General features: G+C 40.5%; 1 protein-coding gene across 2 annotated transcripts in view; it reads right to left on the bottom strand.

Annotated features, from left to right (window-relative positions):
• HLCS (holocarboxylase synthetase) overlaps positions 1 to 14,583 on the bottom strand; it is a 151,676-nt gene that overhangs the window by 94,151 nt on the left and 42,942 nt on the right. For both annotated transcript variants that reach the window (XM_063447365.1, XM_063447374.1), the window contains exon 7: positions 39 to 310. In XM_063447365.1, the coding sequence (XP_063303435.1) occupies positions 39 to 310 (272 nt within the window). The remainder of the gene's footprint in view (positions 1 to 38; positions 311 to 14,583) is intronic.

The following is a 14,583-nucleotide window of genomic DNA, read 5'->3' as shown; positions in this document are numbered from 1 at the left end:
CATGACTTAAAGAGAAATTGAAAACGTTAAACACTTACCCATCCAGGAGATTAAATGTTGATGTGGTAACTTCAGCAAAAAGCAGAATTTTCCCAAGTTTCTCTGTACGGATATTCTCCCTGTATGTTTCCAAGCTGAAGTCTTCAAATGACACATCTTCGGTTTCTGTCACAAGAGGGGCAAGAGATGGGCTTATTTCCATTCCACCGAGTAGGGATGAACACACTTTGAGCAGCATCTTGCTAGACTTTATCTGCCCTGCTTTATCTGTTCTTGACTGGATCCACTGCAGAGCTGCTGGGTGAAGGCCCTGGGAACACAGAAGGTCCATGTTAAATTAACAGCTACTGCAATGATAACGGACGTGAAGTCAAGATTTATAGTGATAGGAGTCACCAATGGAATGTGCCTCCTGGTTCCACTGGTGGTTGCCCCACTTTTAGAATTTTAGATTGTTTTTATTTAAAAAAAAATTGAAAAAAATAAACTCTTTTATAATTCTAAACCTATGTACTCAAAGGAGAAGTAAAACATTGATGTATGAAACAGCAATGACTTTTACCAGACTGACATTTGTCACTGGAGTAGAGGCCTTTGAAAGACGCTGTATATCGCATTGACGCTGTGCATCATTTTCAATTTGATTCCATTTCACTTTGCACCTTTTATATAGACCCAACGGCTCACAATATTTTTTTGACGCCACACCGGTCTACGTTCATCCTATGTACATTTTGGTGTCGTTACTCACAAAAACAAACTGGAACAATGATATTTAAGGCCACAGCGACCACTCCTCTTTGCTCTTTTATGGCCTATTTTACCAGTGAGCACATTTTTATTATTGGTACGTGTTTTCTGATCTCTGAAATCTTAGATTTTGCTGCATTTTCTTGTGCTGTATTTCAGTACCCCTTGACCTCAGCCTGTCTTTGGACAGTATTCTATACTATATTATATTAAGCCCGGCCTCTTTAAAAGCCTGGTAATACGTGGTTTTCCCTTACGATAAGATACTCTTTGCCCTAAGTTTAGGTATATCTGCCTTTACATGTACATTCAGACAAGTAAGCACCTAAACAAATTTGTTTTGGTGCTAAACACTATGTGTAAAAGACATTGACACTTTGTTATGCACAGTACCGTTTATTGATTCCCTTTTATACTTTAATACATTAACCGTTCTAAACACATAGCTCACACGGACATGATACGCAGGAGGGGATTCTCCATTTGTAATGTATTATATTGATAATGTGGTGCAAAAATATGACAAACAAATACATGTAAAAAAGCAAATGCAAAAACCAAACAAACAAAAAAAAACACTCATTTAAAAAGGGCTGTGATTTTGAGCGCCCTGGAGCTCTATGACACAGTGCTGTGGTACACCATGCATGGGTGTAAATGTAATGCTCCTGTGGAACTCTGATAAACTCACACACCACACTGATGAGTTTTATTGCTGTGGGATGCTGTAATATAAAAACATAGCAAAGATGGGTTGTCTTCCTAAAGAGGGACATGTGGGAGGTGTGTATAAGAGAATATACACAACCCTCAACACTCATTAGATGGTCACAAAAGGATCACCCAACACTTATATCACAGGTTCCACATCCAACTGTTTTGGATACCCTTCTCCCATTTGTTTTTTTTGTGAGATTATGTGGATACGATTACCATTTCCAAATTGGGCAGCTGAGCATCCCGGGAAATGTAATTCTTATGTGCCAAGCCTTTGCTATTTAAATTTTTGTGCCACATATTTTTCATGACAGCCCTGGTTAAACAGTTCATTCTCATTTGACTTATCAGACCCGCTGCTAAATCCAGTAAGCAGTTGGCAGCAAAATCTAGAACAAAAAACTCGTTAAACATGACTTAGTCACACAACGATCATGCAAGTAAATCACTTTAACATAGACACATCCTGCAAGTGCTTCCACTTGGCACCCAGGTAACTACACATACACAAACATATTGATGTGATTTAGATTTTGTGAGCACTTCTCACTTTGCATTTTGTTAATCGATACAAATAATAAACTATTAACAAATCTATTTTTTAACAAATAATTTCTTTACAGCATTTATTAGCACCCGCCTAAAACTTTTGCACAGTACGGTTCATATATAGATTGCAAACTGTATTGAATTGAAATTTCAGAGGCAACGTTCAGGCCAAAATAGCCGAGCAGAAAATAAGGATTTTTTCCAGATCAGCTATTTTGGCCTGAATATCGCCATTCAGATTTCAATGACAAAGTCGAACTGGCTGCTGGCATCACAGGATCGCGGCATCCTTGTTTTTGTATCAATAAAAAACATTTGGGAGAGCTGGGTGGATTTTTTTACCTGCAGTGGGGCTGCTGGCGGGTCTGTGTGGGCAGGAAGGCAGGCGGGCGGCGAGGGAGCGCTGATCTGTGATCTGTGACGTCATATTCCAGCTCCCGGCATCACTCTGGGGCGCGCAGGGGAGCGGAGCAAGGAGAGCTCACAGATCAGCGCTCCCTCGCCACCCGCCTGCCCGCAAGGCTAACAACCTTGCGGGCAAACAAGTCCTGCAGGACTAGTAGCGGGAACGGCGTTCCTGCTGTGGAAAAAGTGCAGGAGTGCCGTTCCCACTCGTTCCTGCAGGAATCGAGCCCTGCTTTCCATACAGAATGTCTTTATGAACTACTGAAAAGTGATAGATCCACTTTAAAGTCACTCTAAGCACCATAACCACTTGAATTTGCTAAAAACACTTCCAGCTCTGAGATATTTAGATTTTCTTGGCGCAATGTGACTTCACCCTTAGGTCCTGTATTGCTGTGCAGAAATTTATGGGATTAGAGTTGCTTCCTATTGTGGGGGGAGTTTAAATGTTCTTTTGCGATATTTTAAATGCATTTTCCAAATGATGGATATAAAAAAAAATTAAACTAAAAAAAAAAAAAAAAAATCAGTGGTCAATGTTACTCTACAGTTTCCTTTTAAATAAAATCAATGAAAAGAAGAAATAAAATTCTGACATATTACCTCCTCTCTCCCTCTCCACTCATTTGGAGTTGTGAGCAATTCAAGTTTTATCAGCCAAAGGAACGTGTGGTAATGGTCACGCGCATGGTTCCTTTCCACACCCTACAGGCTATTTCTCTATCAAGGAGGGATAGCAGCTATTGCACACATATTATATTACACTAACTTTTCTTGTGCGGTGTTAAAATCGATTAAACGACAAGGGCCATGATGAAGTATGGTGTCTCCCGACACAAGACTTGGTGGTGTGGAGTGATGTAACAGAACTGAGTGCAACGTGACTCTACGTGCTGAGACCCAAAAACGGCCTGAGAGGCATGACCTGAGAAATCAATGGTTCTGTAACTAGCATGTGTGCTCTGCATGCAATTTACACGTTCACGGATAGTAAAACCAGGTATCCAACTGGCAACGAGTTGCATATCTGTATCACATCACATTAGGACCTGTCAAAGTCCAATCCAGGGGTGGGTTACCAAATATATAGCAGAATGCAAGACTGTACTGTATATCTAGCCTCTAATTTGATTTTGGCAGTGCTGTAATATCAGATGACATCATCTCCCAGAGAGGAAATAGTGGCCAAAAATATAACCTATTTGTTAAAATAAATAAAAAAGCCAAATTTCATTTTTATAAAGATATATTGAAAATGCAATTTTTATATAAATATATATACACTTTTCATGTTGTGATCACTGAAAACCAAACCAAGCACTTGGTGATAATTGTTATTGAATGACACTAGTTCGTCAAAGTATTCTCTTACACAAAAATATATTAAAACAAGATTGCCACAAAACCTATTGCAAATTAATCTCTGAAGCGAAATAAATTTTTTATACACTCGAAAAAAAAATGGCAGTGGCTTTATAAATTTTTTAGAGTGGGGATTTTCTAAGAGTTTTCAAAGTAGCTTGAAATCCATTTTTAATTTCTTTTCAGTTTGAGACAGTTTTTTTTGCACCTTTGTGATTATGTACCTTTAACCCCCCCCCCCCCCCATCTCTCCCTTAGTGGTCTCTCCTCCTGCCCCCCCTTCCATCTTTCCCTTAATGGTCTCTCCTCCTGCTCCCCCCCCCCTTCCATCTTTTCCTTTCCCTTCCATCCTCTCCCCTCTCTCCTCCTTTCCCTGTCCCTCAGTGTTCCTTTCCCTTCCCCCGTCCTTTCCCTTTTCCTTAGTGTTCTTCTCCCCCCCCTCCCTCCTTTTCCTGTACCTTAGGGTATCTCTTCCCTCCTATCCCTGTCCCTAGGTGAGCCACCAACCCCCATAGTGGTCCCCACCCCTTCCTGGTGTGCCTCCTACCTTTCTTGTAGCATGGCTGAGCAGAGCGAATCCCGGTACAGTGAGCTTTTCCTGTCAGTCCTGCCAGGTACAGGAAACAGAAGTTCCTGTACCACAGTACACTCCGCTTGGCCATGCTACAGTCAGGGGTGTATTCTTCTCCCCTCCTTCATTTTTTTTTTTTTTTTTAGTGGTTCCCCCTCCCCCTTAGTGTTCCTTTTCCCTTCCCTCCCCTGTCCCTTAGTGTTCTTCTTCCCCCCTTACCTGTCTCTTAGTGCCCCCCTATCCTCCTTAATGTTCCTCTCCCCTCCCTCTCTTTTAGTGGTCCACCCCCCACCCCCTTACCAGTCATTTAGTGCCCCCCAACTAGGGATCGACCGATTATTGGTCTGGCCAATATTATCGGCCGATATTCTGTATTTTCGGCAATATCGGTATCGGCCAATAAAGATTCCGATATTGTTGATCAGGACCCAGCAAGCTCTTATTTACCTTCCCAGCAACTCCCTTCAGCTCCCCTGTCTAAATCTTGCGAGTCCCGCGCCCGTCAGAGCGTTGCCACGGGTGATCATGGCAAAGCTCCGCACGGCACACAGGCCGCAAGAGTTAGACAGGGGAGCTGAAGGGAGCTGCTGGGAAGGTAAGTAAGAGCTTTCTGGGCCCCCACTGCACAGTCCATGCCACCGGACTACCAGGGAATGCCATATCTCCCCTCACTGGCCAGGTAAGAAGCAAGGAGGGGGGGACAAAAAAAAAACATATTTTACACACACTACATACCTACACAAACACACACACACACACACACACACACATAAACACACTGCATTCACTATAAGCACACTACATAACACACTCTGCATTCATTATATACACACTTCACAAACACACACACTGCATTCACTACACACACTACATTCACTAATCAAATACTCTCACTGCATCCATTATACACACACATATATTCTTGAAAACAAATTCTGATTGGCATGTATATTTTGCGCATTTACCGTAATAAAAAAAAAAGTTTTGCAAAAAATAAATAATAAACATGTACAGTTAACAGTATATTTATGTAGAAATAGTTTTTTTTTTTTTAAATGGTAAATTATCATCAGCTATCGGCCTGAAAGTTAATAGATAATCGGTACCAGCGCTAAAAAAAAAAAACCCAACCCCCATAGTGTTTCTCTCCCCCCCTTCCCTCTCTTTGAGTGCCCCACCCTCCCCCTTAGTGTTAATTTTTCCTTCCCTCCCCTGTCTTAGTATTCCTCTTCTCCCCGCTTACCTTTCTCTTAGATGTCCCCATCTCCCTTAGTGTTGCTCCCATAGCCCCACTAAGTGTTCCTCTCCCCTCCCTTCCCTCTCTTTTAGTGCACCCCTCCCGTCCCTTAGTGTTCTTTTTCCCTTCCCTCCCCTGTCCCTTAGTGGTCCACTCCCCTCCCTCCCTGGTGTGCCTCCTACCTCTTTTGTAGCGTAGCCGCGCAGAGCGCGGTACAGGACCTTCTTATTCCTGTACCCGGCCGGACTGACGGGTCGTGCTCTCTCAGTGAGTCTGGCCGGGTACAGGAAACAGAAGCTCCTGTACCGCGGTCCGCTTCGCCTGGCCATGCTACACTGAGTAACTGGCAGGAGGCAGCACTGTTTGCGTCCCTCCTGATGGTCACTCGAATGTTGCATCCCCCGGGTCGGTGCGCCCTAAGGCGGCCGCCTGATTGACATGCCGACCTTGCATTGAATACAGCATATCATGAATTGCTCTAATCATTACAGTTATATTATTCATGATAGACAGATATAGAATACAAAGAAAAAGTGAAATAAACTCCGATCTATAAATGTACGGAGAGAGAAAACCAGATACAGGAAGAGATAGATAGAATTTTAAAATACTTGAAAACGAGAGAAATCTCAATGTATCCTTCCTGGTAAAATATTTTATAAATAAATAAATAGGATAAAGCAATGCATAATTTGTGCCTTTTTCAGGGAACAGTATTTGTGCATCTTGTACAAACCCGTGTCAACTGCGAGTCATCTACAGAGCCCCCCAATGTCTCAATGGAAGTTGGAGAAAAAAATAAAAATGCGTAAAGCTATATCTCTCACTTTCAAAAAATTCAGACCTGCGACCCCAATTCATTTAGTGCAAGTAACACTAATATAACTAGTATAACTAAGTAAAATAGGTTTTGTTGCTATATGTCGGTCTCTAACAGCTTATTTTATTTTTGTTTAATTACAAAGAGCTCAAGTGTGCTCCGTTTTCCAGACAGCCCAGATAAAAATCAATGGATTATTTGGACAGGTGTAGTCACATGACTACGTAGGACATGACACCGGCAGTGTATAACCTCTCGCGTCTACAAGGCGTTCTAAGATAGTCTAAAAACACAACACAAATATTATTGTTGACACACTTTACTACAATATTCCAGAGTGTTCGTTGGCCACACAGGTGGTATCCAGTGCTGGCATTCACAGGATAACAAACTTTTACAATTTATTAACAAATTCCACCAAATCCTGTGTAAACACTGAAGCATTTAGAGATTTTGGAATTCCTCTGAAGAGACTTTTCAGAACCCTCTATGCAAGACTAAATATAAATATACAAAACACTGAATGCAGGCAGCATTCATAGACACGATTAAACATAAAAATATTTATAGAGTCATTTCACCATCCAAAAAGAGAGAGTGAGAAGCGTGCCTTTTTATTCCATGGATTCAAAGATAAAATAAAATAAATAAAATCAAAACACAATCTGAAAAATCAAAATCAATTGAAAACAACTTCATACAACAATTTTGGAGTATGTGGTTTTTCGGTTTATTTTCTATAAAAGTACCCTAAAAATAGTCAGCAATTTGTTTTACCTCAAATACTTTTATTCAGCTTAGCAACAAAAAATATGTTTTCAGATATATTATAATTTTTAGCCGGTGACTACACGAAGAGAACTACATTTTTTTTCTTTTCTTTGACGGGAACAGAGTTTAAAGGGACACTCCAGGCACCCAGACCACTTCTGCTCATTGGAGTGGTCTGGGTGCCAACTCCCACTACCCTTAACCCTGCAAGTGTAATTATTGCAGTTTTTTATAACTGCAATAATTACCTTGCAGGGTTAAGTCCTCCCCTAGTGGCTGTCTACTAGACAGCCACTAGAGGTCACTTCCTGCATCATAGCACAGATTATCTGTGCTAGAGCATCGCTGGACGTCCTCACGCTGTGTGAGGACCTCCAGCGTCGCTCTATTCCCCATAGGGAAGCATTGAAATTCATTTTCAATGCTTTCCTATGGGGTGCGCCAATGCGCATGTGCGGCATTGCCGCGCATGCGCATTAGGTCTCCTCGGCCGGTGGGCAGGATCCGACGGAGGAAGAAGGTGGAGCGGCGGGGGAGGAGCAGGCAGCGACGTGGGACATGTCGCTGCCTGAGGTAAGTGACTGAAGGGGTTTTCACCCCTTCAGCAACTGGGGATTGGGGGTGGGAGGGAGAGGGAACCTCCAGTGCCAGGAAAACGTATTGTTTTCCTGGCACTGGAGTTTCCCTTTAAATTCCTCTAGTGGCTATTACTCAGAGAGCCAATAGAGGCGATAAAGCTGAAAGAGCAGAATAAAACTCAGCGAGACCATCTGTCTGGCACAATGTTTTGCAGCGCATGCTCACTAGCCTCCCACAGCTTTCCTATGGAGATAATCATTCTCGATTACTTCAGTCAAAACGCCGAAACTCCCTCACAGACTGGCGACCTAAACAGAAATTTGTATTTCTAATGCTAAAGTGTTCCTTTAAAGATGGTAGAAGATTAGACATGTAAGACAATTGTCTTACAAAAGTAAAGGTTACATGAAAATGATACCTGCCTGGAAGGAGAGCTGCTGCCTGGTCGGGTGGAAAAACTCCAGAAAGAACCCCAGTCAAGCTTCGACGAGTGGGGCTGAAGCGTTTCAGAGTACCCGCAAGCTGCTAGGAAGCGAACTGGGTGAAGGTACTTGGTCAGAGTACAGGAGCTCCGTCACAAACTTCAGGCCCCATAACAATCTTTTGATTTGTATATTTATTTTGAAGCCAATACGGTAACATTCCAAGTCATTGTTGGGTCAGGAGATACCGGGGGGATGTCTTACCTTATGGGGTTAAGCCATTTTAGAAGAGTCTAACCTTTAATTGGTTCTCACGACACCTGTATTCTCTGTAATAAAGGAGATAACCCCCCCTCCCCTATTCAAATTGTAAATGGTTTTATGGTGCTTGAAGTGTTCCTTTAAGAGTGTCAATGTTGTCAAATGTTCCTGTTTGTTATGTCTAGGAGGACACCCAGACACTCCATTTCTGAAGTGGTGCAAATAACACTTAAACAGTGGTTTGGCCATGGTAGGCTAGTTAAAGTACTGTCATCTGTTACATGTTAATTCACATAACCTTCAGCTGAGACACCTGAATTTGATACCCGCGACTCCTTATATTAAAAAATAAATAATTTTTTTTTATAATTTTATTACAATTACTGTACTACAAATTTACGGTATATGCTGGCGTATAAGTCGGCATATTATTCTGGGGGTTGATTCAAAGTGCAAATATAGGACTAAACCGATATTACAGCTCTAATTTTTTGCAGAAAAACTTATACGCCGGCGTAAATGGTACATTACTCGAAGTGGGATTCGGTAAATTTTTAATGACTCCAGTAAAACAAAAATTGCTTCCGACTCCGCAGCACTGATGTGATGTGGTCAATTTGATGTTTGAACAAGCACTAAGCCCCCTAGTCCAGTCTATCGCACAATGATAAGGTGTTGCTAAATTAATTAATTAAAGCGGAATACATCTAAATGAAGGCTCAAGTAGACTCTGGGTTGCTCTAGATAAGAAAGCAACATTTTCTTTATTTTCCCTTCCACACAAAAAAAAACAAAGCAGAGTTTAAATCTATACCATCTGTTTTAGCAATAATAATTGAGAGCATTTGAAGGGGTTAAAAGATTTTTGGAAATATAAATTAATCCAGATCAGTTCTCCCTGCTAAACAGAACAAAAGATGTTTACAGTTTTCTAATGTTAATTTGATTTGTCGGATAGTTTGAGAAACATGCAGAGAAGTATACATTGCTGAGGTAGTTAGGGATGATTACACTTAAGTACTTGATATGATCTAAATGACAGCTAAAATCTAACGTGGTTAGATGTGACATATCTTGTGTGGGGTCCAAACCCAAATCTTTTGATTTGTATGTTTATTTTGAAGCCAATAAGGGAACACTCAGAGTTGAAGATTATAAAAGAGCAGACTAGATAGTTGTTTAAGAGACTCGGAAATGTTAATCCATATATTTTTCACAAAACGCAGTTAATAAAACTGTTTTAGTATACATTTTGATGCCAGGGGATTTAGCACGGGAAGTGTAAGAGTCTGTCTAGTGGGTCAAAGGCAAGAGTAAACCATCGAGACAAGTGGTGCTCCTGCCTGACCCCCTATGTTCATGGGCAACTGGTCCAAATCCAGACCATTAATGGAGATCATGGTAGGTGGTTTCGTGCAAAGGCTACAAATTCATTAGAGAAAGGGATAGCAGAGAAACTAATTTGAAGACTCTAAATGAGGGTGAGTTGTGTCAAATTTGGGAAGTCACAACTGCTGATGAAATTGTCCTGACTCCATATAAATCGATCAAATACCAACTGCCAAAAGGTGTAAAATTGTGGGAACAACATTTATTCATGTACTAACCACAGCCTACATATTTATTTCCTCAATGCTTTTTCATGATTTTGCTTACTTTACCAGCATGTGCATTTCCTAATTATTTCAAATAATTGATAACAGCTGTTCTGTTAAGGGCGAAGAAGCCAGAATGAAGAGCGATTTGCACCGGAGAAGGGGTTTGTTAATTAGATGTGTGCAGATCATGAAACAAGATAGCAAAAACCTATATGGATAAGAAATGGACCTACTCAGAGTCAGGCCAATGAGTGTGATCCCAGCAATTCAAAGAGAACAAAAGCTGGCTGAGGTGTTCCACTCAAGTAAAGGCAGGAAAAAAAAAAAAAAACTAAAATTATTGAAAAAGCATTTAAAAAAAAAAAAAATCGCAAACACTCACAGCAGACAGAGTAAAAAGAATTTGTTTCACTTTAAACATTTTGTGCACAATGCACCTGTTCACAAGCATCTAAGGTTATCGAACACAATCTCTGATATTTATCAGGGACACACACACACACACACGTTTTAATTATCTCAATTAGCTCTACTAAATGTTAGCTGAAAGCCATGAGAAACAACCAAAATAGTGTGTGTATATAACTGAACAAAATTAGTTACAATTTATAACTAAATAAATGGAAGGTGTAACCATTTGAGCGTAAATACATGTAACCATGAGTTTATATAAATTGATTTATAAGCCCCTTTCTAAGTACTATAAACTTATTAAAAATAAAATTAGATATAATAAATGAAAGAAAAATAATCAGATCACCCATCTAGCAATTCCCAAAGGTGGCCAGGACCCACCAAAAGAGGACAAACCTCTTGAATAGAGATTAGGAGTCCGTGTACAAGTACGACCCCTTACAATGGTTGGCGATTTTCATATTGGGGTGGTGGAAATTGGGAACTGGGGGACGCTATTAGGTCCTACCCATGATTGGAGAAGTGTATATTGGTCTGTATGCTTGCCAATCACGTGTTAAATCCACAGATGCCACTAAGTTCCAATATACACTGTTTGTTATTGTGAACGGCTGTTTCATTGAGAGTTTGTGTCTCTATGTACACCATGATGTGCTTTCTGGGTCTCGGTTTGTAAATCGAGACATTATATCACATATATTCAAGATCTGGCCCTTCTAGTTTTTTTCTTTTTACAGGTTCGGAGTTAAAGCACCTGTATGCACTAATACCGCCATTAACACAATGTTATTAAACTCCAATAACACATTTGTGTTTCTTCTGCTGGAGAAATTAAGTAGATCTAATGTTTTTCACCTGTGTATCTAATCATTTCCTTCGCCATCAATAACAGTTAAAGTGGACCTGTCATCAGGATGAATAATGATGTATTTACGTAGCGCTCTAAATTAACCTAAAAGGGTTTTGTTAAAGTCTTTTTATAGCAAAGGAATTGAAAAAAAATAAAAAAAATAAAACTCATCTGCAATACATCCCTTCACCAGGAGGAAAAAATAAATCCTATCACCTATAGAAATGCATTAATTATAATAATATATTGTTACGATTATATTAAAAATGTATAAACTAAATTCATTCTGTATAAATTACATTTCTCTTTGTGGATACTGATAATCATTGCAAGTCTTCTTGCTACTCCCATGACATGTGCTTTGTGACAATATTAATGGGGTTAATATGGTAAAGCTGTGCAAACCCAGCCGTACATGAACAGGTAGGTAGCACAGTCCAAATGTATATACAAATTTCTATGTGATAAAGGCATTTAAAAATGCAGAGTATAATTCTTGATAATGCTACAACACTCTAGTGGGAATCCCTCTCACCCACCAAAAACATGCATACAAGAGCCCAAAAGCGCTATAATCCTCAAGAGTGGAGCCTGAAGAAGATAGTGAAAATTTAACCACCTACTCTAAATGGGGGTATGTCACATTTTACCAAGCTTGGATGATTAGGTGGTTAGATTTTCACCATCTTCTTCACGCTTCACTCCTGAGGATTATAGCTCTTTGGGCTCTTCTTCACTTTCTTGTATGCAGGTAGCACAGTCTACCTGGGCAGGTGTAGTAGCGGTTACCCAAAATCTAGAATATTAATTTTAAGGTCATACACAACGTGCAGCTTCGCACAATTTCTGAAATGCTCATGCATGGATTTAAAATCTCTGAGTTTATGTAACTCCACGCAACAGTATCTAATTATCATTATTGGCATTTATATAGCGCCATCTTTTTATTTTATTTTTTTAAATCATTAAATTACTTGTTCACGCAGGTCTTATTGTAGATTACCGAGCGCAATCCCAGGGAGCGGGATAGGAACCCTGTATTGGTACTGTCCCATCAAATACAAACAAGAGAAATCTCAAAGTGCCTGCTGGTAAAACATTAAAAGGTTTTATTTACTAGAATAGGAATCGTGGAGAATTGATGGGAATTAAAGTGACCTGGGTGTAGTGTCCCTGTCCCCTTAGCCTTGAGGCTGATAACATTGTAGTTTTAGAGAAACTGCAATATTTACATTGCAGGGTTAAGACTGCTTCTATTGACTCTCTCCTAGACAGCCACTAGAGACGCTTTCTGAGGTTTCACGGTGCTGGACATCCTCACGCTTTGCTATGGATAAGGCGTATTGTGTGCATGGTGCTCATCGCGGACTGCACATTAGATTCCTCTTTGCAATGGCGTTGTAGGAGACTGAGCCAGCGCCAAGGGACCTCCCTCCATGCTGGAATCAAGTAAGCGTATAAAAAGGTTTTTATTAAATGGGGGGGTGAGGGGATATAATAGTGTTCGGAATACAGCTTTGAATTCCTAACACTATAGGGTTCCTTTAAAAAGTATAAACCTAAATAGTTGAACGAGTCTAGACACCTCATGGATGATTCAGGTCTGACGAACAAACAAAATGCTATGAATAAAACAATGTAATGTTTTAGCTGTCAGGCAATAGTGACATCTAGTGGCCTTTTTCTGAATCCGAAAAAAAAATGTAAAAGCACAGAAAAAATGTGAAAGACTTCACGTAGATTAATCCTTCCTGATTGTGTGATATTATGGTTACGGTCACGGTCTCTACAAATTACACTTTGCCCAGCATCACATCAATGTGTGCCATGCAGTTAAACCCTCATTCTCACAAGAATTTCTCATGGTCAAAGTATGGGCATCGTGTGCAACAAGCACTACGCAGAAATATAATAAGCGTTAAAGTAAAGTTATTGCAACATCCACTTATAAAAGAAATGTAACATTCAAGGAACACACTGGAGTTGTTACCGTACCTAGAGTGTTCCTTTAAAGAGCATACTAATGATATAAGTAAGTACATTTATTATAACTCTGGAGTGTTGGTTAGTCTCCTGGGCCACTTTCCCCAACCTAAACCTGTTAATGGTTTAATTTGCCTCCTATTCATTGGTGAGCTGGTTTCTTATACAGAAGCAATGGGAGGAAGGAGATATGTGGTATCAAGCGATAGTTCCCCTTTAAACGTCACTCTAGCAGGATTATGCACTAAAGTGAGAATTCATAGTGAATTTATTATTTTAAACTATTACTCCAAGTAAAGAACACTCTTAATAAAACACTCCTTTTGGTTAGAGTAACCCTAAAATTAAAATAAATTGACCAAAACTTAGCTCTGTTTCAACGCGGAGGCCAAGTTCTTCTCTCAGCCTGATCCTCCTACACTAATCTCACTCCCCCTAGCAGGAGGGGAGGACATGAGTGACATGGAGGGGAAGGTCTATTGGATACCTGTAACATGCATGCTGTGCTTGCCGACAGATGTGCAATATGCACAAAATTGATATTTGCCAATGTGAAACTCTTGATGTACACATTGGCTATTAAGATGATATTGGTTTCTGTGCCCATTGTGACAGCATAGATTGAGTAAAAGGGACACTATAGTCACCAAAACATCTTTAGCTTAATTAATGAAGCAGTTTTGATGTATAGATCATGCTCCTGCAGTCTCACTGCTCAATTCTCTGCCATTTAGGAGTTAAAGTTAAAGGACCACTATAGTGCCAGGAAAACATACTCGTTTTCCTGGCACTATAGTGCCCTGAGGGTGCCCCAACCCTCAGGGTCCCCCTCCCGCCGGGCTCTAGGGGGTGGAAGGGGTTAAAGTTACCTCTTTCTCCAGCGCCGGGCGGGGGACTCTCCTCCTCCTCGGCTGAATGCACATGCGCGGCACGAGCCGCGCGCATTCAGCCAGTCTCATAGGAAAGCATTCACAATGCTTTCCTATGGACGCTGGCGTCTTCTCACTGTGAAAATCACAGTGAGAAGCGCGGAAGCGCCTCTAGCGGCTGTCAATGAGACAGCCACTAAAGGCTGGATTAACCCATTTATAAACATAGCAGTTTTTCTGAAACTGCTATGTTTATAGAAAAAAGGGTTAAACCTAGCTAGACCAGGCACCCAGACCACTTCATTAAGCTGAAGTGGTCTTGGTGCCAATAGTGGTCATTTAAATCAATTTGTTTATGCAGCCCCAGTACACAGCCTTCCTAAACACTTCCTGTAAAGAGACATCTAATGTTTACACTTACTTTA

This window comes from Pelobates fuscus, chromosome 1 (assembly GCF_036172605.1).
Source record: "Pelobates fuscus isolate aPelFus1 chromosome 1, aPelFus1.pri, whole genome shotgun sequence".
Lineage (NCBI taxonomy): Eukaryota > Metazoa > Chordata > Amphibia > Anura > Pelobatidae > Pelobates > Pelobates fuscus.
This window is presented reverse-complemented; position numbering and strand designations above follow the sequence as displayed.